Below are 25454 nucleotides of genomic sequence, written 5' to 3' on the forward strand. Positions count from 1 at the left end.
AAAAAGACACATTGCAGTGTCTTTCCATCACGTCAATGTATTTTGCTGTACTGGTTTTTTTTAAACCGTGTGTTACATCCAAAAGCCGCCAGCAGAGGGAGTCCAAGCTCCATGGAACAAATTTATCAGCCTGTGGAAACGGGCTGATTCATTCCTCACAGCTCGGTGGCCATTTTCTTGCCTCTTTTTGGGTGAGACATTCCCCCCCGCCCGTTTGCCTCAAAATGACACGGAATACATTCTTTAATCGATTGCAAACATGTATGCTTTCCTCTTCAGAACTATTTGAATCATATTCATAACTCTATGGGTAACAAGAAAGCATATTATCCGAATCTGAAGCTATTGTTTTTATTCCCCTGCAATGCAAGACGTCTTGACGTGACGTCACGAACTGGGGCGGGACTTTCTGAAAATGCCCAATTTGCAGCTCAATTTTTTTGCAGATTTTGGACACTAAGTCATTTTTATTTGTGTTTTGCATTTGAATAAAAATGTTTTGGGTATTTTAGATGCTATAAAACGTTTTTCTGATATCAGTTAAAAAAAAAAGTGACGTCGGTTGCCCTTTAAGACGAACTGTAGGGAAATAATTTGTTTTTTGTTTTTTTTTTCTAGTTTTTTTTTTCTGGCCACTCCCAGATTACAAAGTCATTCATGTTAGGTTCGTTGAAGATTCTACATTGCCCAAACATGAAAATAGTTCTTATATATACATTGTGATTGCAATTTAAGAAGATATTGTGTCAAAAGTGGCAGTGAAATTATTTGAAAGTGCCTGTTAATGCGTTTAAAATACAGCACAGCAATTACCATGCACATGCGTGTTCTGATGTGGTTTTATTTTTCTTTCAAAGATGATGTCCTTGGTCTTCTGATGAAGTCCACTTTGTGCGTTGACCTTGGAATTTACTTTAAATCAGTTGTCAAAATGCAGCCCTCGAAGGGCATCTTCCTGCATGTTTTCCAAGTCTCCTTGTTGCAACACACGTGATTGAAATCAGCAAACTATGCAGAAGCATGACATCGAACCTGCTCTTTTGAAGCAGGTGTGTTGAAACAGGGAGAACATGCAGGATGACGGGCCCCCCAGGACCCGAGTTTGACACTGCTGCTTAAACGGTCAGTTTCGTGATACGGGTTTTGACTGAGCTGACTGATGAGCTGTTTACAGGGATGCATCTGGGCCGCACCATACGCCATTGACACGTTTTGACAGCCACTGGCGCAACTTTGTAACTCCACTGCGCCAGCACAGGCGTCGGTCTATTACGATTAGCGCATATTGCTACATGATTAGCGCATATTGCTACATGATTAGCGCGTATTGCCACATGATCTGCGCCACATATGACACACGTATGTTAAATTAGCTAAAGCTACAAATTTAGTTAAACAGGAATTGAAAACTGTTCGTTTTTCAGCAGAGGTTTTAACTTTTGTCGTCTGCCATTCTGCCATCTTGCCTGATCGATATCTCGCCATAATCACCTGGCATTTGTTCGAGGTGCGTTCCAAAATCCTGGTCGATAAAATCGGGCTTTTCCGTGATGCGGCGGAAACTTCCGAAAGAGATGATCGAAAACTGTACTGTAGTGTACATGTATTCATTTACCCATAGCGCATTGCAGTATTTACATCGAACATCGTGGATGATTGCAGTATGGAGCGTGAGACTAAAATAAATTAAAACGGGCAGAAAACAAACGTATTCTGGATTTTTAAGAAACAATTGAATAAGTCTGGAGGGTCGTGACAATGTTTTTGCCGCAAATTGCTGTTAATGATTCGAATTTAGTGGATGAAGCGAACGATGTCAGAGCTGTTGCAGCACATTGGAAATCTTCAAAGCAAAGAAATGTGTTTAAGTAGACACTTGGTAATAAATATCGTACCAAGTCTGTTCTCTTTGTATTTTCTGAAATACCGTAGAATATCAAAATAGCACAGGATTGATTATGTACTAACTAAAGAAAATGTAAAATGTTCGTTTATTTAATGTCTGAATAAATTATTTGACTTGAATTAAAAATCTTTGTTGCTATATCAGAAACATAGATTTTACTCAATGTTTTTTTTTTCTTTTGTAATTTAGAAATATGGTCCAGTTAATGTATTTTGGTTCATTTCAATCCTATTTTTATACTTCTGCAATCTAGTTAAATCAGGCCCCATCAATTTTAGAATTTGGCCCCCTTTTCAGACCCAAAGGGGCCAATCGGCCCCTTTTTATAATTTCCCAGATGCATCCCTGTGTTTATGTCAAGCAGATGTCCTGAAAAAAAAATGTAAAAAAATCTCTAGCTGTTTGGAGATGAGATGAAAGCTTTGAGCTTGAGTATGCTTTGCCATAATTTGCTTTCAAATCAACTGAGGCTTTTGCTTCCTGTGGTCTATGTTTAGTGTGATTACATAATGTCAGCAAACAACACATTGACTATCTGTCACCCTAGAAAGAGGCACACTAATTGCATGTTTGATATCACGTGATGTGAATTTGAGGACAGACCTTGTTTTTATGTGCCTTATAGCTGAACCGATTTTTTTGTCCCGGCCTGCATTTTTTTATTTCATTCATGTTTAATGCTTCTGCTTCACCAACAAAATGCTATGTCCGAATTGTTTCGGGTAATTTTCTGTAAATGTGTCGCTTTAAAGTAATGGAAGGGGTCATTGTGCGTTTTTCATTCAGTATAGAAAGGAACCGAACCATACATTTAAATGTAAAATAACCCCACAGACACCCAAACTGGGGTGTAACTGTTGACTGTGTTGACATCCTAGATCTTATTAGCCTAATTAGCTTTTTCTCTCATGCTGTTGTTCATCCTTTTTTGGTTAGCCTGTGTCTATTTACCGGTAGGTCACCCTTGATTTTGGGTTGTTTTCCATGTGTTGCTATGTGTTGTTTTGTGTGTCAGTTCTTGGAAAAAATGTTGCTGTTATTGAAACTTGCATTAGCAAATGTTTGCAGAAAACAGCATGTTGCTGTGGCCTCGGTCAAACTGAATGAGACAGTTGACATAAGAAAGATGCTAAATGCTAATCTTGATGCTAAATGCTGTACACATATCCTAAATATGCTGTACATATTTCATTTTATGACGATATGATGTTTTTCCAGCAGGGAATGTTGGGAGGAAACTAAAGGGGTGGGCGGGGGTGGGGATTTTGAAAAAAAAAAATATTCCTGCAATGAGATTGAAATGGAGGAATTAAGATAACTCAGTAGGGAGACTCAATCATGCATCGAGGGAAAAACCATGATTCCACATTCATGTGTCTCAATGGCTTGACAGCACTTGAGAGACAATGCATCTGACCCAGTTGCAGGATTCCAATTAGCCGGCTGTATGCAACAGTTGAGATGAAACGCCAACGAGGTCTTTACAGGGCCCCTGGGCTGCCTGATTACTGCCTGAAAACAAAAAAAGTCTTTTGCCCATGATAAAGACTCAACTGACACACGGGGAGTGCGAGGCCCCAGCTGCTCTCCGTCTCTCTCCAAGGCTCAGATTTTCGCAAGGAAAGCTCCTCTATGCTTGCCTGCCTGCCTTTTTTATGTTTGGACCACATTGCAAAGTCTACATCACTGCTAGATATTTTTTTCCTTGAGAATCACAAATTCACATAATTGTCTAATCATCATAATCGACCATGTTTGAAGGAATCTATAGGCCACATAAACCTTTGAATGTAGATGCTTGTTACACATTTTTAGCCATTTAGGACAGGGCTTGGGACCATGTTTTCTTCTGAACCTGCTGCTCTCCAGCTAAAACGTGCACATTTTCACTCATTTGTAATCTGTTGGCCAAGACTCATGGTCAGATGTCTCGAAAAGATTATTATCAAGGCAATTTTAGTTATACTGCGACGTCCGGTGTGTTATGAGTGACTGAAACCCGCAGATTTGCTTCGAAAGAAAACAAGCGAGGAGAATGAGACCAAAGGTTAAATCAATTAGAAAACCTTTAATCGTCCCACAATGGAAATTTGCAGTCCACCGCAGCAATTTGAAAGGGGATGGAGGGTAAAAAGATAAACAAACAAAATATTCTAAGCATAATAAAAATGTCAGAAGACTGAGATGTAGACTATAACTGTGCAAAGCTGTTATTTGCGCTCATGCATCTGAGTGTGTGTGGTCGACACAACAACTCCAAGTGTGGCCGAACTGAGAATTAAGAGCATATCTGGTCTTGTTTGGTGTTTGTACTATGCGTCTACGGGGTTATCTACCAAGTAAAAAGCAGCGACATAAGCCCGTTTGCCCATGTCCAACTCTATTTTTTGCATCATGTCCTCTTCTGCTTTGTGTTTTAGAGCAGACATCTTGAGTTTGCCCAACATAATAACAATAACTATACAGATGCTGATTTTTTTTTTCCCCTTCTCATGTCTGTCACATTTTTTTCGATTGGCCAAAGATTGGCATATGGGACCCACTTAAAAGGGCACTGACATTTTACGGCATGTTTTTTTATGGAATAGTTGGGCTGAATCTCTTTATTTATTTATTTTGTTGTTTTAAGTCACATGGAACCATCCTACCCCTGCCACCCCTAATCTGCACCGTAAATGCAGTCTATGTAAATTCATGACTACTTTTAATGCCTTGCCATAGGAGACAAAACTTAAGGTGCACCCTTACTTTGTTATTTATTCATGTGTTTGTTTATATATTTTAGGTGCTCCATGATTTTAATTCTACGAGGGATTGATCTATGTGAATTAATGAATTTGATTCTCCAAAAAGAAATCAGATCAACCCAAGTCAAATAAACACTCATCCACATTTAGACTTTTAATTCACAGGGGAAACAAACTCCATGCATTTGTCACCCAGAATCTCAAAAACTGAAGCAAATGTGCTCACTGTTTTGCCAATATTTACAATCTTGATAATATAATGAAATTCTCCACTTCAGCTAATGGTTTGAAATGTGTTTATTAATTCATTTATTTATTTCAATCACAGAATTTGAAAGACTGACCAGTTGTCCTTCATGCTTTTTCTGGGAAACGGTCTACAGACCGCTGTCAATATACATACATATACAAGTACAAATGCATATAAAACACCGATGTTGGTAAACGTTTAAAACGAATAAACGAATTGAGTCATGAATAATTTGGATTATTGATGTAATCCTTCATTTCAAACCAGATGCATAGACATCAGCAATGTCCAAGCACATTTCAAAAGCAGCTTACTTTACACTGGAGAGTAAAAAGGGTATTAGTGTCCCAGTGTTTTTACAGAGCGGGAGCGAGGATGTGAATCTCTTTGGGGGCAGCCTGTCAGCCAGCTGCACCGCGGGTTTAATCTCCAATCCATGTTTAAAATGTGTCACAGGGGTCAAAGATTTCAACACCCGGTGATCATCACCCACATAATGCACACATTGTCATTCTGCCAGAGTTTGGTAAACATTGGCTGAGGGTTTCTGACTCAGGACAAGACCCAGACACACCTGCTTTAGCCAGGGAGGAGACAGGAGCAAAACAGATTGATGATTTCATGTCCTTGAAGATGCATCTCAGTTTTAACATAAGAAAAGCATGAAATCCACAAAGTAAAATAAGCACATATGCAGATGTGTTTCTTTTTTTAAATCATAAACAATCATTTTGTGATACATGCTATGGATGTGCCATACACAAGAAAAGAATGTGTTTCCTATAAACCACATCCTCTCCTCTCCCCACTCCCCTCACACGTCTGACATTAACATTCATGGAGCCAGTGAAGTGTGGCGAGCCGCGCACATCGAGCCGTTGACGAGATGTGTGGAGGAGGAGAGAAGAGGTGACGGTGATGGCGGGCGCGGGTGGAAGGGGCGGAGGGTGGGGGCTGCTGCTGGCTAGATACGAAGAGGGATGAAGCGTAGAGGCCCTGACTTAGGTTAGTTGAAAAAAAACAGGCAGGCTAGTGAAGAATGGTAGGAAAGGTCAGCAGGCAAGGTGGCACATCTTGGGCCATAGATCACTATTATTACTGTGGGTCACTGTCTGGTGCAGAAATTATAAGGGCATGGAGACCGTCTGCATGGCAGGTTGAAAAGTATGCTTGGACAAAAAGACATCATTGCAAATTGATGCAGTGTCTCAGCAAAAAACATTTGGGAATTGAGATTTTTAGCAAGTTTTGGTTGATAGTGTCGCAGTTATGTTATTTAAATTTCAATGTTTGTGTGTAGTGGACTCACATTAATGGGAAGGGGCTGGCATTAGTATTTTCAATCAAAACTGGGTTTGACTCATTAAAAAAGCATTTTTTTTCATTGTTTAAAAAAATAGAGGTTAAAAAATGTATCAATTGGCGAATCTGCAGGAGTTAACCGCAGCACTATTTGAAAGGTCGGACCTATTGAAATGCATACATTACGACATATCAGTGGAGCGTGTAAAGTCATCTCCCTATGGAAATGTTGGTTTACTCTTCCTCTTGGGGTCTGCACAATGGGTCCATGTATGACCAATGTCCTCTGGGCCTGAAGGACAAAGACAACCAGCCGTGGGGGAAATGTTGCAGCGGGCACAATAGTCTGACTTTTAAAAATAGACAATTGCAATAAGTTATTCGCTAATGTTTGGCTTTTGTTGTCATGTGAGTTTGATTGTACTGAAAATCAAATATCTTAAAATATTATTTGAAAGGGTGACTCTAATCAGGATGGGGCTTTTCTTGGCTCTCGGCAATACAGACAGTCCAAGTGTAGACTTAGCATAACCGTGTCTGCTTGTCTGCTACCCTCCAACCCAAACACACACACACACACACACACACACACACACACACACACACACACACACACACACACACACACACACACACACACACACACACCGCAAACGCCTGCAATTTTGCCGAGTCGGCTCTTTCTCAAAGAACGTTTCATGCTTGGTTGCAAACAAGAGAATCATCACTCTTGTACTCTCATGCCTGCGTTTCTTTGTCTGTCAACTCTAATGTATGACAATGCAAAACCCTGCGCACGTATCCTGCAAAAATATAAGGCTTACATTTCCTGATGTAAGCATTGGTGTAATTGGCAAATTTCAAGCTTCTTCGTCATTTCATTTCCTCAATTCCGTCTAGGTAGAACATTCTCAGTTACCGTAATAATGGTATGGAGATTTGAAATAAACAATGTCATTGACATTTTTGAAGCAAACTAAAAATAACTGTGCTAAAATATGAAACAAAAAGAAATTCGCAATGGCCACAACTGACGTCCCTCATTTATTTGTGGAGTTTTTTTGTGGTTGTTTGCTGCAATCCTGGTCTCTATATGTATTTGACACTCTCACTGTGATACAAGTTAAAATGACTGCTGTGAGAAAGGGTTATTTAAAACAACTTTGCGTGAGAATGTATATGATTTATTTAGCATAACATCTTTTGCCCAAGGCAGTAACAAATTCCCCCTGATATTGTCCCTTTGCCGTTCCCAATCTGCAAACATGGTCAAATGCTGTCGCTCTCCATCACAAGCATAGAGTGTCAATGTCAAAGTCAATAACACTTCACACCGCTGATGCTAGCGTAGTCACAAATTTAAATCCATTGTCTTTATAATCTCAAAAAAATGTCGTGCAAGTGATATGGTGATTAAAGTCGTAACAAGCGTATCTGCCTTGACTTTTGTGAGCAAATGACTTGTCAATAGCTATAACACGCTCTTACATCTTGTCAGCCCTTGGCCTTGCAGATGGAAGCGACACACAGAGAGAGAGAGAGAGAGAGAGAGAGAGAGAGAGAGAGAGAGAGAGAGAGAGAGAGAGAGAGAGAGAGAGAGAGAGAGAGAGAGAGAGAGAGAGAGAGAGAGAGAGAGAGAGAGTAGGTGGGGAACACTTAGGATTCTGTCTTCTTCAACTTTAATCAAAAGTACACTGACGTGCTGCAGCTCCCTCCCTCTCTGTCATAATAATAGGCCGCTAAAAATTCAGGAGGCAGGCTCCACATCAATCACTCGCCAGATTTGAGTCCAATGCAATAAATATGTAAATGAGGAGAAGCCAATGTCTCATAGCTTTGAGATCAGCACAAGAAGGGGGGAAGGGGGAGCAGGGGGGGGGGGGTACTGTATTAATTGCCCGTGGCCAGAGGAATCCTATTACTGTGGGCATTGATTATAAAATTGTATGTGTGAGTGATTTTCATGCAGAAAGTGGACTACCAAGCCTGAAGCCAAAAGTAAAGAAAGGGTCAAATTAGCAAATTGAACCAGATTGTCCAAGTGACTAAAAGGAAGAAGCAATGACAGAAAAGCCAAATCTAAATTCACATAAGATTGCGATTAGAATTTTTTTGAAGAATATCTACAACAGTAGAAAAAGAAATGAACAGACCAGTCCTAAAGTGTCAACAAATGTAATCTGGACTCCAAAATCTCACATTGAGATTTTTGATGGTGTCATTTTGCGAAAAAAAAAAAAAAAAAAAAAAAAAAAAAAAAACAACAACAACAACAAAAAATATGTGAACCTTTTGCATATATCGAGATTTCTTTTGAAATTGATGATAAAATGTGATCTAATCTTGATCTAAATTCCCTATTTTGCTATGTAAATCTCATACAAAGTGCTTTTTAGTATTTTCACAGAAGTGTGCAATTAGAAAGCGACGTTTGCATCTTTGTGGGCATGAAAAAAAAATCAACTTGCTTTCCAAACAGGTGTCAGCAGCTCCGCTCATTGTCTTTAACTCATTCACTGCCATTCACAAATGTTTCAGGAATGGAGAATATGACTAAGACTGCCATTCCCGAATTTGTTCAGGTTATGGTTTTTCTTGTTTGGGTTCCGATAAAGCTTCCACAAGAGGCAGCATTTTCCTTTTTTCAATGTTAGCGCTTTGTTCCAGCTTCAGCTGTTGTTAAAGCGTTATATAAACCAATATGTATGTCATGCACTGTATTTTGGACAGCCACATTTCAAGCTCAAACAACTCCAGACCCATACAATTTAGGAAATAACTTTTTTTTCTGATAAAAGAAAATAGTCTAAGTTTTTTTTATGCTGCATTGAATGTTTATGTAATCCTAAAACTCAATATTCTATGGTTCCTGAAATGCGAGTGATGATGACAAAAACGCTGGCACTGGAGTGGACACATTTTTGCACGTCTGGCAGTGAATTAGTTAAATTCATTACAGGAAAAGCGCACAATCTACCGGTGATGGACACAACAATTATTTGAACTTTACAGAATTAAAAGACCCATTCAAAAATGTAATTCACCAAATCATTTACAGTCCAGTGCAAAAGTACAGTGCAACATACTGTGTAATGTGCTGCAAGCTCTTGAATGGGAATTATGTCATGTCAGTAGGGTCGAGCATCGACACTATGAAGTGGTGTGCATGTCTGGAAAAAAAGCCACAGCAGACCACCATCATACCTCATCCCAACTGTGTAGTAGGGCACAAGGGTCATTGTGGATTTTGCATGCTTTGTTGCCTCAGAGGCTGGACAGTTGCTGTTATTAAATGAAAAATCTATTCTGAATAATACATTTTGCAGGTGATTTTAAAACCTTACATCTCCGAACTGAAATTCAACTATAAGTTGTGTGGTGAAACAGGAAAATAATTCAACAACAGAATGTCTTCATCGGAAAAAAAATAGGCCTTCTGGAATCGTCTCATCGTAGTCCTTTCCTGGACTCAATATTGATGTTGTTAAACAGTAGCAACTGAGATTCAATAAATGAGATGTGGTGCTTTGATCGCTTCGTTGAAACTTGGTGACTGGAGCAAATAATACATTCATCCATCAATAAAGATAACTTAGCAGTTTTTTCAGTATAATATACATATGTTTGTATTATAAGTATATGTATGTATTTTATTTACCATGTATAGGTATAGATAGATAATATAAACTGTGTGTGTGTGTGTGTGTGTGTGTGTGTGTGTGTGTGTGTGTGTGTGTGTGTGTGTGTGTGTGTGTGTGTGTGTGTGTGTGTGTGTGTGTGTGTGTGTGTGTGTGTGTGTGTGTGTGTGTGTGTGTGTGTGTCTGCATAGTTTGCAAAAAGCATAAATCAGACAACCTTTATTGTCCGAATACAAAGCTTAAGGGTTATCCCACTGTTACTATAAGCACAGTCAGCTTGGTGTAAATTGATTTGCTGGTCCCGTGTTTGACTTGCAAATCTCTCTCTTAATCAAGGCATTTTGCTCAGATAAACAGGGATTAGTTTGATTAACACGGTAGCATAATCTCCGACCATGGAATGAAACGATAGATGACTTTCCATTGTGCTTAATCCACAGAAAATAAAAACGAATTGAATGACAGATGCATATATTTCGGGTTTATTTCTTTCTTTTTTTTTCCATTATTATTTTTATTCTTATCTGCAGCTCCTCTCTATAGAGTTCCGGATTTACAGTATTTGATGTTACTATTCAATCACACGTTTTTTTTAGCAAAAGTTGATATTCACTGTACGTTTGACAATCTTTTAATACAATACATATTGATTTATATAAAGCTTTAACAATAGCTGAACCTGAAACAAAGTGCTTAACATGGACATCTATCATATACAGTACAGGTGTCAAAGTCAGTGGCCCGGGGGCCAAATCCGGCCCGCCACATCATTTTTTTGGGCCCGCGAAAGCAAATCAAACTGTTAAAATTCCATAATGATTGCTAAAACCCCCACTAAAATTTCATATTTTTGGGTGTAAACCACAAAAACAGTCATTATTCTTGACTTCAGATTTGAAAACTAGTTATTCATTAATTTGTTGTGGGCTCTATATGTAATATGTGGAGGAGATTAAACATTCTAATGACTTCCCCAAATTCATAACGGCCATCAAGAGGAAACCATGACTACAAGGAGGCCCGCGGCAAAAATAGAGTTTGATACCCCTATAGAGGAATTGTCTACAGAACACTTCAAGTCACTCTTTGTGCAATACACTGTGACTGTGTGGCTACTTTCTCTTTTGTCTGATTTAATTTTCTATATTGCTGAATATAAAACGACGAGATTCATACATACATTAATCAAACGATACATCATCCTTTTTCTGTTTACGTTACAGACCAAAAGCCAATGGATTTGCATTTGTATTTGAGGTCTGATCAAATCTTGATGGTCCATAAAAACAAGTCTGTCGTTCCTCATTCAGAAAGTCAGCACAAGTTTTCCAATGTGCTGACGCAGCGGCAGAACAATTTTCTAATGATCCATGAGAAAAGTGAATCTCAAGATTCATGCTCCTCTGTCAATTTTCAGAAAACAAGCCAGTGTTTTTCCGTTGTATTGTCATGTGCATTTTATATAATGATTCTCCGGCTCGGCTGTGAAATCATACAGTGTGCGGGTTTTAGTCATTACCTGCTACTGTTCATTTTCCTTGCCGTTATTGTTGGTATTGTGGCTTGGTGATGTGTCCAAGCCAAAATCCCATTTTTTTTGTTAGACGGTGATAATGTCACCAGCTTGCAAATAAAAGTCATAGTGTAATTGTTTACATTTTCCAGGAAAAATAAGGATACGCCGGAGCCTTTTAATCTCCCAACGCACAGTTGCCATTTCACTCGCACAGCCTTGGCTCGACTGAACGATGGCTCAGTCCCCGCTTGCATTGCCGCAGTCATTTCCAGCCATATGTAGCTCCCCTTTTGACCTCATCTGGATTGTGCGAGCAACACATTGGAGGAGAAAATGAATCTTAAAAATGTCCCCTCGGTGCATGCTTCCCTGCAGTTTATGGTTTACAACCCTCTGGGCTTGCTATCGCCACCCCACCTCCTGCCTTACCCAACCCCCCTCTTTCCCCGACGGTTCCACGGCCTCAGTGGTTACAGTCAGCACTGTTTTTGTGCCGTCCTTTATTTTTAAGGTATTGACTTTTGCCGCCAGACAACCAGAGATGCTTTAATGTGGCTGTCAGATCATATTTGCAGATGTGAATGTGTTTTCACAGCAGTATAAATATTAAACCAAAAATAAAGTTTTCTTTGCAATTTTATATGCAACGGATCTAATCAAGGTCAGCAGCGATTGATGATGCAGAATGAATACTTCCTCATGTTTTATCTTCAGCTATTAGGCAATGATTTCACTAGAGCTCAATTGACACGTCAGAGTACCAAATTTCACTGACATGCCCGTATAAGATATTTGTCTATATTTGTCTATATTTACCTTTCAATTAGCACCTATCCGATTTGACAATGTTTGGACTGTTAGAAAATGAGAAAAAACAATCATAGGCAAATTCCCCAATGCCAAATTCATGACCACAAACAACAAGGTAAATGTTAATATAGAAATAATCTGCATCCTAACATGCATCTTAGTTTGTTGGGTAGATTTGAGCATAGCTGTGGTATTACTCCACGGAGCGGTTGACAATTTTTCTTATTTACCTTATTCTTTGCCAGATGATGTGCAAAAATGTGTCCACTCCAGTGCCAGGGTTTTTGTCATTGTCACTCAAATTGCAGGACCCATAAAATATTGAGTTTTAGGGTTATATCAACATTCAATGCAGCGTAAGAAACCTTGGACTCTCTGCTTTCAACAGAAAAAAAATGTTAATTCCTAAATATGGTCTGGAATTATATGAGCAAGAAATGAGGGCGGCTGTCCGAAATACAATGCAATACATACATTTTGGGGTTTATATGCCGCTTTAAAAACAGCTGAAGCTGGAACTGAGCTCTAACATGGACAAAAGGGGAAATGCTGCCCCTTGTGGTAGGGCAAACATTGCCAGACGCTATAGCCATTGCTTTATCGTCAACCAAACAAGAAAAAGCAAAGCCTGAACAAATTCGGGTTTGGCGCCCTGTCATATTTTCAATTCCCGAATAAATTTGTGAATGGCAGTGAATGAGTTAATAATTGACGTACCTTTGATCTGACATATTTAGTACTTAATCCATGCCTATGATTGTAGTTTACATTTACAGTGCATGTTCTACTATTTTTATTTTTGTTGGGGGTGGGCAAGGCGTTTAGTTTTTTTTCTCCGCATGTTGGCATGATGAATATTGCACTCATGCCACATCAGAAATGTGTCTTTGAATTCATGCACGATAGCTACAAAATCATGGGACTGAATGATGGCTTTTAGTTTTGGTTTGTGATGTGATGGCAACACGAACAGAACTCCATTTCAGAAGTATTTTAGGCCGAAATTCTTATTTCACACACACTGTGTGACTCATGATTTCAGCATGTTGTTTGGTTTTCAGTAGGAGACGTATTCATAAATTATTACTTTAATATTTTGAGGCAACACAATGATGGATGAAAATATTCTTCATATTGTTTTTAACTCATTCACTGCCATTCCCAAATTTATTCGGGTTTTGGTGTTTCTTGCAGGGAGGGTACCGATAAAGCACTGCTCAAACATCTGGCATTTCTTTCCACCAGGGTACAGCATTTGCCTTTTGTACAGCGGCACCCACTTGCACCTCATATTACTCCAGACCCATGTAACTTGGGAATTAACTTTGTTTCTGATGAAAGGAGAGAGTCTAATGTTTCCTACGCTGCATTGAATGTTTATGTAGTACTAAAGTAAATATTCTGTGGTCATGGAATTTGAGTGAAAATGACAAAAACGCTGGCACTGAAATGTATACATTTTTGAACGTCTGGCAGTGAATGAGTTAAATATTTGCACAATTGTAACCTCAATTTTGGACACATTCGCCATGCGCGGGCTGTGAATTAACTTTGATGGCTTGTCACAGACCCTCTTCCTTACGTGTTTTTCTTTGCTCCTTTTTTTGGAGGGGGGGAGTCCACTTTATGTTTGTCGCTTGCTTTTATTCGGATGGGTGGGGTGATTTCCGAAGGGTGTTCCCACGCCTGTAGTTGAACACCAATCACCTCGTGTGCAATGTGCAAGTGGAAGCCAGATGACTGAGGGGTTGTGGGTGGTAGTTGTTGTTAGTTCGCATGTGTTTACCATTTTGTACTTTGATGCAAAACTGTTTGATTGTCATTGTACTAGTTTAACCTTGTTCAGCCTGCTTTCACGTTTCCTTAATTCTATACCTATCTTTTGTGCCTTTCTTTGATCTCATCATCATTTCTCTTATAGACCAAACTGCATCCTCATGTTTTTGCCTTTTTGTGTACGCAAATGTAACCAAAATACTCAACAAGGTACTTTTTAACCTGTTACATTTGCGAACCCCACCATTCTGTCCCCAGCTCACTCACTTTAATCAAGCGCTTCCTTTAACCTATGCTTACTGTCTCCCATTTGCTTTCAGGTCCACTGCTGCCTTTTCTTTTTGTTATCAATAACATGAACATGGGAAAAAAACTAAGAGCCGCGACTCAAGGACTGCACAGGCTCACTGCAAATTGAATCACATGTACATTTCCTGAGACTTGAGAATGTCATTGAACTCAAAAGCAGAATTTCAATGTAGAGAGACTTTATGCAGCAGAGTTAGCTACGCTATTCTGTTTGAAAGAATTCAAAGTTATTTAATTCAAAGCATTTCATTCTAAACTGTTTATAATTTCATGTTTGCACGTTTCTCATTAAAAAAAAGGTTGTACCGACCATGCTCAAGATCGGTGGTCCCCAACCTTTTTTTTAAATTTACAGTAAAGTCTCGTTATATCGATATCGGATATATCGATAGTCCCGGTTATATCGATACTATTTCTATGCACGCACGGAGAAAATTACATGCAAACAGGGTCGGATATATCGATAGTCCCGGTTATATCGATATTTTTTCGGACTCCCTTGAATATCGATATAACGAGACTTTACTGTATTTATTTATTTTTTGCCATATGCTAGTTTCACATCAACATATTTTGATGAAACTTAAAACAAACCATTCGACCACTTCAATAAATGTTTTTCTTCACAGCATCATAAGGAGCCCCCAAAAAATATTCAAACATCACAGATAAAACTCACCTTAGTTGCCAATTCACAGGGACTCGACTCAATAAAATATTTTTTTTTCATCCTGTCTCTGTGGCCATGGACCTAGGAGACTCTGCTTGAGATTGAAATCACTTAGCTTGTTACCTGAATAAGCACAGTTTAACTGTCAGGGGGTGACATAGTTAGCTTAAGAGCTCGGCCTTGAAGTTAATGTACGGGAGTATGCCAAAATTGGCATATGGCATGAGATGAGACTGCTAAAAAAACAACTTGTAACAGTGGCCGCTGAAATGCAATTTTCTGTGACTCTGTTTTATAATATTATATCAAATGTGTGGAGTATATCGCAACTGCACCCTAAAGTGCAATATGATATTTCACTTTTCCAGTGTTCTTGACTTACTATTGCCGCTGAAGCAGATAAAATAAAAAGTGTTTAAACCAAAGCGAGAATACTTGCAAGACCAGATTAATTGACTAAGACTAAGGGAAACCGCGTTTTAGCATGGTTCCCCCAAAGAGATTTTTGAGCATGGCCGAAAGTGAATAACAGGCATAGGCGCTGAGAAAACTTAACATGTAAATAAAACACGATCACGTCATTAGAAATTATTGGCTGATTATTTATGAGGACAGGTCACTCAGCTGACATTGATCTGGTATGCTGTAATTATGCGAGAGGAATGGCGCAATTTTGTGAATGCCCGCAGAGTTTTGAAAAATTTTGATGGGATCAAAAGTGAAATATCTAGTCTGCTGCATAAAAAAGGCAATTATCCTAAACGTAGCCTAACACTGATTCCGTATTTTAAAGCAGTCTCATTGTCAAATGGCCAACTGAGAAATCACTTGTCGCAATTCAACATTTTGTCTTCAAATCTCTACGAGTATGTTATATTTTAAAATGACTTCCGCAATATTTCTATTCCATTTCCGACCGGTATGATACTTTAATACCACAAATTTGTTCACGAGTGTTTGAGGCAAGTTTGGGATTTGTGTCTATTTTCACGAGACTGTGACTGTGCAATGGATAAGGAACAATTGCTTCACTTCTATGTTGTTGTTTTCTTGAACATATGACACTCAAAGGTGATGATTATTTTGTTTTCATAGCAACTGTGTTTTCATTCTTGACAGATGCAGTTACTCTAAATGAATTGTCAAAATATGAAGCTGTCCGAGCACACTGAAATGTCATTTGGTTTGCAAAACCAAGCACGAAATATTTGATGAAAATGAATATTTCTGTTGTATCCAGTCCACATCATTTTATTTGACTTAATATTTGAAATAACACAATAAAACATACAAAACTATTTGCAAAACATGTTGACATATTTACTGCAAATACAGGTGCAGGGGATTCCAGTTGGTCTTTGAATGCATGAATCTGTTATTTTTTTTCCAAAATTCAATTTCTACCAAAAAAAAAAAAAACAATCAGAATGTATCTTATCATACAGTGAATGGTCAGAAACATCAGTCTCAGCCTTTTTTGAACAATCGCCTCATTACAAACATGAGCTACTGCTGGCATTATGCATACAAGTGTGTCTTAGGTGTGCTTTGCTACAGTCCTTGTTGTTGTTGTGTGTGTGTGTGTGTGTGTGTGTGTGTGTGTGTGTGTGTGTGTGTGTGTGTGTGTGTGTGTGTGTGTGTGTGTGTGCGCGCGCGCGTGTGTGTGTGTGTGTGTGTGTGTGTGTGTGTGCGCGCGTGTATGTGTGCTCGTGTTCATATAATTTCCAATTACAAACTAGCACATCGGGCAATCACACAAACGTAGCTACAAAGGTTTTGTTCTTTGTGCTCTGGAATCCATGTCCACAATCAATCAGGTTTTTTACATTAAGAATTAGAGAATGGGGCTCAAAATAAACAATTGACTGCCCTTTGCTAATATTTTTTTTATTTATAAAGTCGAATTCATCGGTAGTGTCTATACAAATGCGTTCTTTCAGACGTCACAAGTCCTTTTGAAGGCAAACCTGTTTTGTGACCCAGCTGAAGAAATTAAATTGAAAAAGAAACCATGCTTACACTGTCCTGAGAGAGCTTTTTGGTCAAATGCGACAAACTTGACAATCACAATCTAAAACCTTGTCTTCACCAGTAGCTGGAGAGAGCTGCTTTTTAAATAATGAAAGGTGATTTTCAAAGATACTGCACCCGAATGAGGATAGAAACATACAAGACCACAACATGGACTTAAATGAACAGCTTACATTTTGATCTTTGAAAAAACTCGTATATGGTGTCAACAATTACAGTATGCATGTCTTTATTGCTCCATCAAAATTCCGCACGACCCATGCAGTTCTTTGTGCTCAAGAGTCCCATTTCAATACCATTGACTTGTAGATGCACCTACAGAACCATGTTCGACGATAGAGATTTTATATCAACTGATAAATAAATAGATCAATAAATAAATAAACAGATAAATAAATAAATACAGTGATGATTTGCCTTCAGATCACCCAGCGTTACCACACAGTTCCTTCGCTCACCTCGGACGAGGGCTGTGACAGTTGGTTGGTGTATCCGTTGTCACCCAGGGTGATGGTGGTGAAGGGCGTACTGGGCCCGCACATCTCACTGGAGATGCTATGCATGGATCCCGGGCCGTTGGGCTCCGGGCTGGGTGAGTTAACTGGGTGGTGTGACACTGCGTCAGGGTAACACTGCACCTCCCCAGGACAGTGGTGCCCCGGGTGGCGATGCTCGATGGCCCCTAAAGGGGTACCGGCGGGAATTGCCGAGGGCACGAAGCCCAAGTCTGCTGGTGTCTGTGCCTGGGATGATGGTGGGCCTTGGTAGTATTCATAATTCCCAGCTGGGCCGTAATATTCACCAGGATAATCTGCAGTCATTCGGAAGGAACATAATACATGAGTAGGGTGGGGGAAAAAATTGAAGTTGCCACATTGGGTACACAGACTAATCGAAAGCATTGTAATAAAAATTAGAATGCTCGCCTTTGGGCGCCAATTTAAAAGTGGTAATAAACATTAAACAGTAGTTGGCCATTACATTGGGAACTATATTTGAAAAACCTAATTTCCCCCCCCAAAAAAAACTCGTGCTGTTTGAGTATTAGAGAGATTCTCTTTAAACAATGCAATTGTTTTGATTCCTGCATCCAATGGATAGGCATTGCACTATTTTGACACTCTTTGGAGAGGGGAAAATACTGAAATGAATTTAGCAATTCTGACACCCTGGGGTCACCTTGGGAACGCCTCCCAGTGCAGATGACATCCACTATAGTAAAAATAAATTAGCATTATTATTCCTTATGTGTCACCAAAAGAATTTGAAACCCATTTTTATTCTTATGGAACAGACAACTTATTAAATTAAATATTGCAAATCTGTAGAGCTGTATAATGCAACTGAACTGTTACCTGCGGTATAAATACATCATAAGAATAACGATGTTATTTCATATCAATAGCTCACCTCCATAGTAGGAGAAATGGCCAAGCTCCGCTGTGTCTACCCGCTCTCCCAGAGCTCGCATCCTTCTCGGGGTGCGAAAGAACATGTGTCTCCTGGCACTAAGCGCACTCAGTTGCTTCATGCGCCTCTCTTTTGACCTCCGGTTTTGAAACCACACCTTTTGAAAAAACAAGGTTGCTCAATTTGCATTCGTAAAATGATTTCGAAGTGCATTTTCTAATAAAACTACCCACGCCGTCCGATTTGCTGAAGAACTGAAGATTGCGCTTTTATGCTTTACAATCGGCCAGCCGTAATAATTAAAACCAAATATAAGATCGGATAAATGCGCAGTGTACTGCATGGAGTTCTAATAACAATTTATATTTTATTAAACATTGCTGTTCATGATTGATGCGTTAATAACTGTATTTCGTCGACAATCCCGTGCGTAAAAGCAACATTTACGCGTGTTAACTAAATATGTACCCTGAGCGAAAATGCTCCGTTTGGTTGTTTTCTACCGTATTTACCTGAATGACTCTCATGTTCAGACCAGTCTCCCTCGACAGCTGCTCTCTGATGTGCCTAGTAGGTTTCGGTGTGGCAGCGAAAGCCGCTTTCAGCGTTTCGAGCTGCTTGGCCTTGATGGTGGTCCGAGGCCCGCGTCTTTTGCCCACTGCACCCTGCTCGTCATTCTCGTTGGGGCAAACGTCTTTGTCTGACAAATGGCCCGCCTCCGAGTCCTTGCAGTCATCTTGTTGAAGGTCCTGCGAATCCGGAGATAAACTGGGATCGCTACACGTCGTCACTGCCAAAAGATGCAAACAAAACGTTTAGTGAACTCGTTAGAAAAGTGCGCTCGATCGCGTACCTTTTTTTCATTCAGATCGAGAGATTTTTAGAGGACACAAGGGAATCCTAAATTAAAGGTACTGACACAGAACAAATGTACCCTCGGTATAAATGAAATCAAGACTAAATCCGTTTTTAAAATTAGTCTGAATCAAGTTTTTTTTTGAGGTGGATGGAATGTGGGCGCAACGCATTTTCTGTTCAATTCCAATATATTACATGCTTATTTTTTTGCCCACTGTAAGTGAGCCTGTGGGGGGACTCGTTATTATTACAAATTAGAATCCAGTTTTTCTTCCTTTTTAATTATGTCACTGCATAAATGGACGTCATGTACTTGTAAAAACAAATACGATATAAATAAAAAATAGTGACGTAATAAGTAAGACTTGGAAACACTTGATTTGTCAATAAATAATTTAAGAATCACAAAAAATAGCAAGAAAACCTTTAATAATCCCACAAATGATACATTAAAAAACTGGAACGGAACGTGTAAAAACGAAAGTAACGATATTTATGGACCGAACAAAAGCTGCATCTGAGCATATTATTTTGAGATTGAAAATTTGAACACACGCAATGATCAAATGTATTGCTTTGATTAAAAAAAAACAAGTGATGCAACTACTGCTAGTAATAATGGGTGGGTGTATTGTAATAAGAATCATAATTCGAACCTGAGAGGTGAATGGTATCTTTGCCGTTGTTGTTGTGGTAGTCCTCCTTGCAAACGAATTTGAATTCATCCAAGATGTAGAGCTCCTCACCGGTGGACAACTGCTTGTTGCACATCACACAAGTGAAACAGTTGAGGTGGAACACTTTGCTCTTGGCCCTGCGGACAAGATCACTGGGCAGAATCCCCTGGGAGCAACCTCCACACTTGGTCCCAAATCTCCTGTGGCAGGCAAGAAGACAGTAGAGCTATTCAAGTGCGACATACAGCACTCGAGGTATTATTATTATTATTATTATTATTATTATTTTATTTATTATTATTATTATTATTATTATTATTATTATTATTTTTATTATTATTATTACTGCGCAACGCAATGGAAACAATTAGATATTCTAAAGTAAAAAACATCTAAAGACAGATACACTTTATTAAAATACAAAACTGAATGGAGGGGAGCAAAACAATGTAATATAAACCACAAAAAAATAAATATGTATGGCCATCTTCCCAATGCATGTTAGTCTTCTTAATTACCGTTGTCCATGAATTTACATTCATAATTAAATTTTATTATTCGATTCACGCTTTATTACATCTTGGCTTGCATCCAACAGTTATTATTTTGTTATAATTATGTTTTCGGGATTTCATTTTTTCCGGTAATCAGACCTCATGTCTCTAAACTGGACATATTATAGTCGTATAATTGCATACAAAAATCTTACCTAAAGAAGTCATTCTTGCAGTAGAGTCTCCCTTCTCGTGAAAAACATTTTTCTGTCAACGTGCACTTGCATTCGCAGCACTGCACGCACTGAACGTGCCACGGTCGGTCCAGAACTTTGAGCAAAAACCGATCGACAATTGGTTTTTCGCAGTTGGCGCAATGAATCATCGTGCACAGTTAATTCCAATAAATAAATCTATTTTTTTACACGCAGAGCTTTCGGGCGTATTCCAGTCTCCCCCCTGTCACCTCGGCGTTCGTTTCCGTTGCATCCAAGTCAATGTCAACAATGACGAGGATTATCCAACCGATTTAAACATGTCAGGACAATCCATACAAGACCAACAGCTCCAAAAAACGGTTCTTCTGTTGAAAAAACACTGCGAGACAGCATTTCTGTCACAAGCACGAAAACATAGTGGGCCAAATCAAGTTGATCTTGGGAAATAGGAGGGTCAACATCAACCCACGTCTGCGTGTCAGTAGATCCTGGATTGCTTCAAAAATTGTGGGAAAACAACGAGGGGTTCTGTCACTGTGTCCAACCTTGCCATTTAAGACCCATTTCCATCTATTGTAACATCAGCCTAGAAAGAGGCACTAACGAGCTCCCTACTTAGCCAACAGCGAATCGGATGACGAGAATTAAGTGACGTCACGGACATGAGAGCCAGTAAAAAGGTCGTTTAATTTCCATCCTTGGAAAAGGAGCAGCAACCGTATTAAAAATGACATAGCACAATGTTTTATCCTGCATAACAGCAAAAACACACGCTTACTAGTAGTATTATTGTATTTATTTTCATAAATGTGATGATACATTTATATAGCAGATATAAAAGAGCACTATTTAAATAAATTATATAAAAAAATACTAAAACGAATCACAAAAATTCAGTAGAAGTGAACAATTGAGAGTTGACCTTATTTCATATCTTGAGTGAAATTATAACAATTCATATGAGGGTATTTGCATCCTCAAATGTGTTATTTCTCATGGTTAACATTTTTGTTGTGTGCATATTTTTCCTTCATATGACTGTATGATGACTTTTCTCAAAAGACATGGCTTGTGTGAATTTCAATGCTAACTGATGACATTATTAGCACTGCCACTGTGCACATGCTCCTTGCATAAGTCCTCCTCTCCTATCAAAGCACAAGGCTGATCAGCAGCAAAATAAATCTGACCATATAGCCTACTTTTTAGTTGTTATCATATCCTGGGATGATGCACTGGGCATGGTGATTGCACAATATTAGTCCATGTGCCATGGCACTGCTTATTCATGATTGTGAATCTTTTGCGATTGTGAAGTTTTTGAAAGAGACATCACGTAGCAAAGGACGGTCAGCTTTGTAGTTCTCAGGCCACATACGTACAATGCATTTCAGTCGAATGCTAAATTGACTTGTTTGTAGATTTAGCAACACAAATTGAAAAAAAGTTCAACACCCTCGGAAATACTGTCAAGGGCATCGTACTTTGTGGGCAACAGCATTTTGTACGAAATGTTATCTTCACAAGCTTATAACTGAAAATTATTATTATTATTATTATTATTATTATCATCAGGTGAAACAAAAAAATGGCTACAAATTGCAGGCTGATATTTGACACGGCAGTCTACCAATAAAATTCTGAGGTGCCCTTCACATATATTATGTATACTATAATTTCATTTTTAGTTGGCAACCTGGAATATTTGCATATCAGCACTGTTGTAGATAATGTTAACAACACTCAGCTATTATATGTGGTTGTTTGGACTCTTGAGTTCACTAAACACTGGTCACGTGAGCTTTCATTCCCTTCTAGTAAGAGGAAGTCAATTCACAACTCAACGACTTATAAAGTGCTGTTGTGTTTAGAAAAATGTACAAAGACGGTTTGTGATTATAACACACACAATTCGAAAACCAGTGAAAACCAGCGTCAATGGCTCAACCAGGCGATACAAACCAATTATCATGGTGGCATTCCAAGTGCGAGTGTGGAGAAGTGTCTCCCTCCGGGTCTAGCTTTTTTTGCAGCGTAGGTGTTGATGAGCCACCCTTCCCAGTGTGCTGATCCCCCACCATCCCAGCCCCCATTCCCCCAGCACACAAGGTCTTTCACAAGCAATGGAATCTGGCATGGTGCACAGTTTTTGTTTTGGAAGGGGGTTGGGATGCATGTCATTAGTGTTTGTTAATTGCTGCTAATTGGCCTTAACAATATGATGAGCCCACCCACTGGGACTGTTGTTATGAATAAACAAAAATCAAAATGAATCATGAAAGGCGAATGAAAAAGGGTTAGAAATGATTGTCGAAAATGAATAGGATCACCACAAAGGCTCACATTAGAGCAGTGGTCGGCGCCAGGGCCTGTACGGCCTTCTCTGCTTGCCGAATAAGATCTGAATCACAGACCAATGTGAATTACATTTGTTCTTCTGTTGAATTCAATTGTTATTGAATAATTGCAAATTGTCTTTGAGCTCATTTTCATTGCTTTTCCCATGTTGTTCTGCTTCCAGATGCGTGTTTTCGTATTTATGCATTTAACCAATCACATTTCAGCCATCATTTGTCACCAGGGTCAGAAATCTACTTGAATGCCTTCACAATTAGTTCTGCAGGCTTTGGAGCATAAAAATCAATGGTGATGAAGCAGTTGATGTAACCAATCAGAGTTCGAATTGGCAACCAAAGGCTTGCTCGAAGGTGCTGGCATCGTCAGAGTTTTCGCAAACTATGATTGGCTAATCACATGATTGGCTAGTCACTAGCCAATCATAATATCACTAGGTGCTAGTGATACTGGCCAGAGCTAGCACACTGTATCTGTAATGAACTGCGCAAGCAAATACATTTGTGTCAATTTAATAGCGTTTTTGTCAACCCACAATGGCGGAAGGAGGAGAAGAAATGGATTTGGTTGCAGATACACTGTTAAAGCCATTGTCAAGACAGACTTTTCTAGAATAGATGGACATCATTAAGAAAGGTTGGACAGTTCAGAAGCTAGAAAAAATAGCAAATAATATTGCAATTGTATTAGGTTATCATGAATCCACAAGTTGATTGTAAAAAGTCAAACAGTTTGATGACAGTATTTCTTAAGTTTCTTCAAGTCACAAGTTATTTCCTGGGCAACGTCACCCGCTAGTGGACATATAGTAAATCACACCACACTTTCAGCTGTGGAGTGATTCAGACGTAGCACTACTGAAGGCCTAGGAGAGACATGCATGGCCCGCCACAGCATTTGAGACACCTTGAGCGGTCAATCACATATGTTTCACATGTAAATTTTTCTGATCATTTGCATCTTGTTGCAGATTGCAGAGCTGCAGGAAAATGATTGGAATTAAACATTTCACAGTCAATAACAAATAATAATAGAAAGGTCAACTTTAAAGGGCACACAACGTACACTGTGCCTGGAAGAAGGGGCCTCTGCATTGAAAAACAGCACATGATGGAAGCACGTCATTGGCAAAGATTGTTTTCAGCATGACTTTGCCCCAGTATACAGTGAAAGGTCCCTAAAGGCATGTATGCTGGAGTTTGGTGAGGGAAAACCTTCAATTCCTCAATTCTACAGATCTCCATTGTGGGTATGCAAATTTGGTGCAGCCCATGTGTTAGTAAACTCATTGTTACTCTTCTTCCAGAAATATTGAACATGAAAAAAATATAGCAGTCATATATATGCTTTTGGTAACATTTTTGAGACAAGAATTAGTTTCTCATATTGATTATCATATATTGAGAATTCATTCATTTTCAGACAGGCATTTTATTTGGTGTTATGGGATCGATTGAAATAATACAGATAGTTGGGATACGTAAAATTGAGGGCAATTACAATGATGAGAAAAGTTCTTCTTGTCAAAAGGTTTGTTTTTGCTGTGGCAGACTTTTCTGTCCCATCTTAACACTCATCACCAAATACAGTTCATGCTTCTGTAAGTTTGTTATTTTCTTTTTTAACCTTTGCATTCCTAGCGTAGGTGTTCATTGGAAATGTGGCTCCTTGATATGGTTGAGGGTAATTTTTTGTGGGGCTTTTTATCTTGGTCTATGAATGTAACTTGGCCCTACTGCCTCACACAATATACAATGTATTCCATTTGTGCGAACCTTACTCAGCACTGCACAGTTCTGGATAGGTTTCAAGCACAGTGAGGAAGAGGCAGAGGCTGAGGGATCCCTCTCCCATCTGAGGGCCAAGCGAGGGATGTGCCCAAGGGGCCGTTTCTGTGAGAGGGCCCAAGGGAGAAAGTCCCCTCAGCCTCTCGGTGATGATGGTGATTGATGCGGGCACAATTCAGACACCGCAGACGTTACAGCAAATTAAAAGGCTATTTTGTAAAGTTATAAAGGAGCAGAATGGCAGGGCGGAGCCGAAAGGAAGGGGTCCTTTCCCTCGTCCGTCCTGCCCCGAGCTCTGTCAGACCATCAGCTTCTGTTTAGCTTCCTCAGTGTCATGAGTCCCTCAGGGATGGCTGTCGCAAGCCTTTCACACTGATGGTTTGTACGCCAATGCGTACGCTTGTGCACAGATGGGAGTTGGTGTGCGTGATGAAATGATATAGATAGGAGTGTATGCTTTATTTTGTGAGCACGGGAAAAAGTCCACAATCATACATAGTTTTGTATGTTGTTGTTGTTTTTTTTTAATCATACATACAAGGCAGCGGCTCGAAAAAAACTTACGGATGGATGAATTGCCTGTTCAACTCCTAGTCAAATATTAGTTATTTGAAATAAGACATTACTGTAATAAGAAATTATCAATTCATGGATCAACGGAACAATACCTGACGGTTCGTTTAATATTATTGAAGGACAA

At 39.2% G+C, this 25454-nt stretch overlaps 1 protein-coding gene across 2 annotated transcripts; it reads right to left on the minus strand.

The window, feature by feature from the left end:
* Window positions 1-16169: 16169 nt before the first annotated feature.
* On the minus strand, window positions 16170-21279 carry LOC148886300 (LIM/homeobox protein Lhx1-like). 2 transcript variants are annotated; one of them, XM_089016955.1, is made up of 5 exons: window positions 20610-21279; window positions 19880-20097; window positions 18878-19155; window positions 18366-18522; window positions 16170-17766 (listed from the first exon to the last, which is right to left on the minus strand). In XM_089016955.1, exons 1-5 carry the CDS (start codon window positions 20777-20779, stop codon window positions 17390-17392), a joined length of 1200 nt encoding a protein of 399 aa, XP_088873081.1. In that variant the 5' UTR covers window positions 20780-21279; the 3' UTR covers window positions 16170-17389. The 2 variants fall into 2 exon arrangements, with proteins under 2 accessions (XP_088873081.1, XP_088873080.1); XM_089016954.1 differs by having other exon boundaries at window positions 19880-20100; window positions 20610-21275.
* Between the last annotated feature and the right edge of the window lie 4175 nt (window positions 21280-25454).

The sequence above is a fragment of the Hippocampus bargibanti genome, linkage group LG16 (assembly GCF_051943395.1).
Source record: "Hippocampus bargibanti isolate YZ-2025 linkage group LG16, ASM5194339v1, whole genome shotgun sequence".
In the NCBI taxonomy this organism is placed as follows: domain Eukaryota; kingdom Metazoa; phylum Chordata; class Actinopteri; order Syngnathiformes; family Syngnathidae; genus Hippocampus; species Hippocampus bargibanti.

Bases quoted from the DNA above. Each gene is read 5' to 3' on its own strand.
- LOC148886300 (XM_089016954.1), bottom strand. From the start codon at position 20,779: ATGATTCATTGCGCCAACTGCGAAAAACCAATTGTCGATCGGTTTTTG. The intron at 20,101-20,609 runs GTAAGATTTTTG...TGCCTGCCACAG, and splicing joins TGCAAGAATGACTTCTTTAG to GAGATTTGGGACCAAGTGTG. The intron at 19,156-19,879 runs GTTCGAATTATG...ATCTTTTGGCAG, and splicing joins AGATACCATTCACCTCTCAG to TGACGACGTGTAGCGATCCC.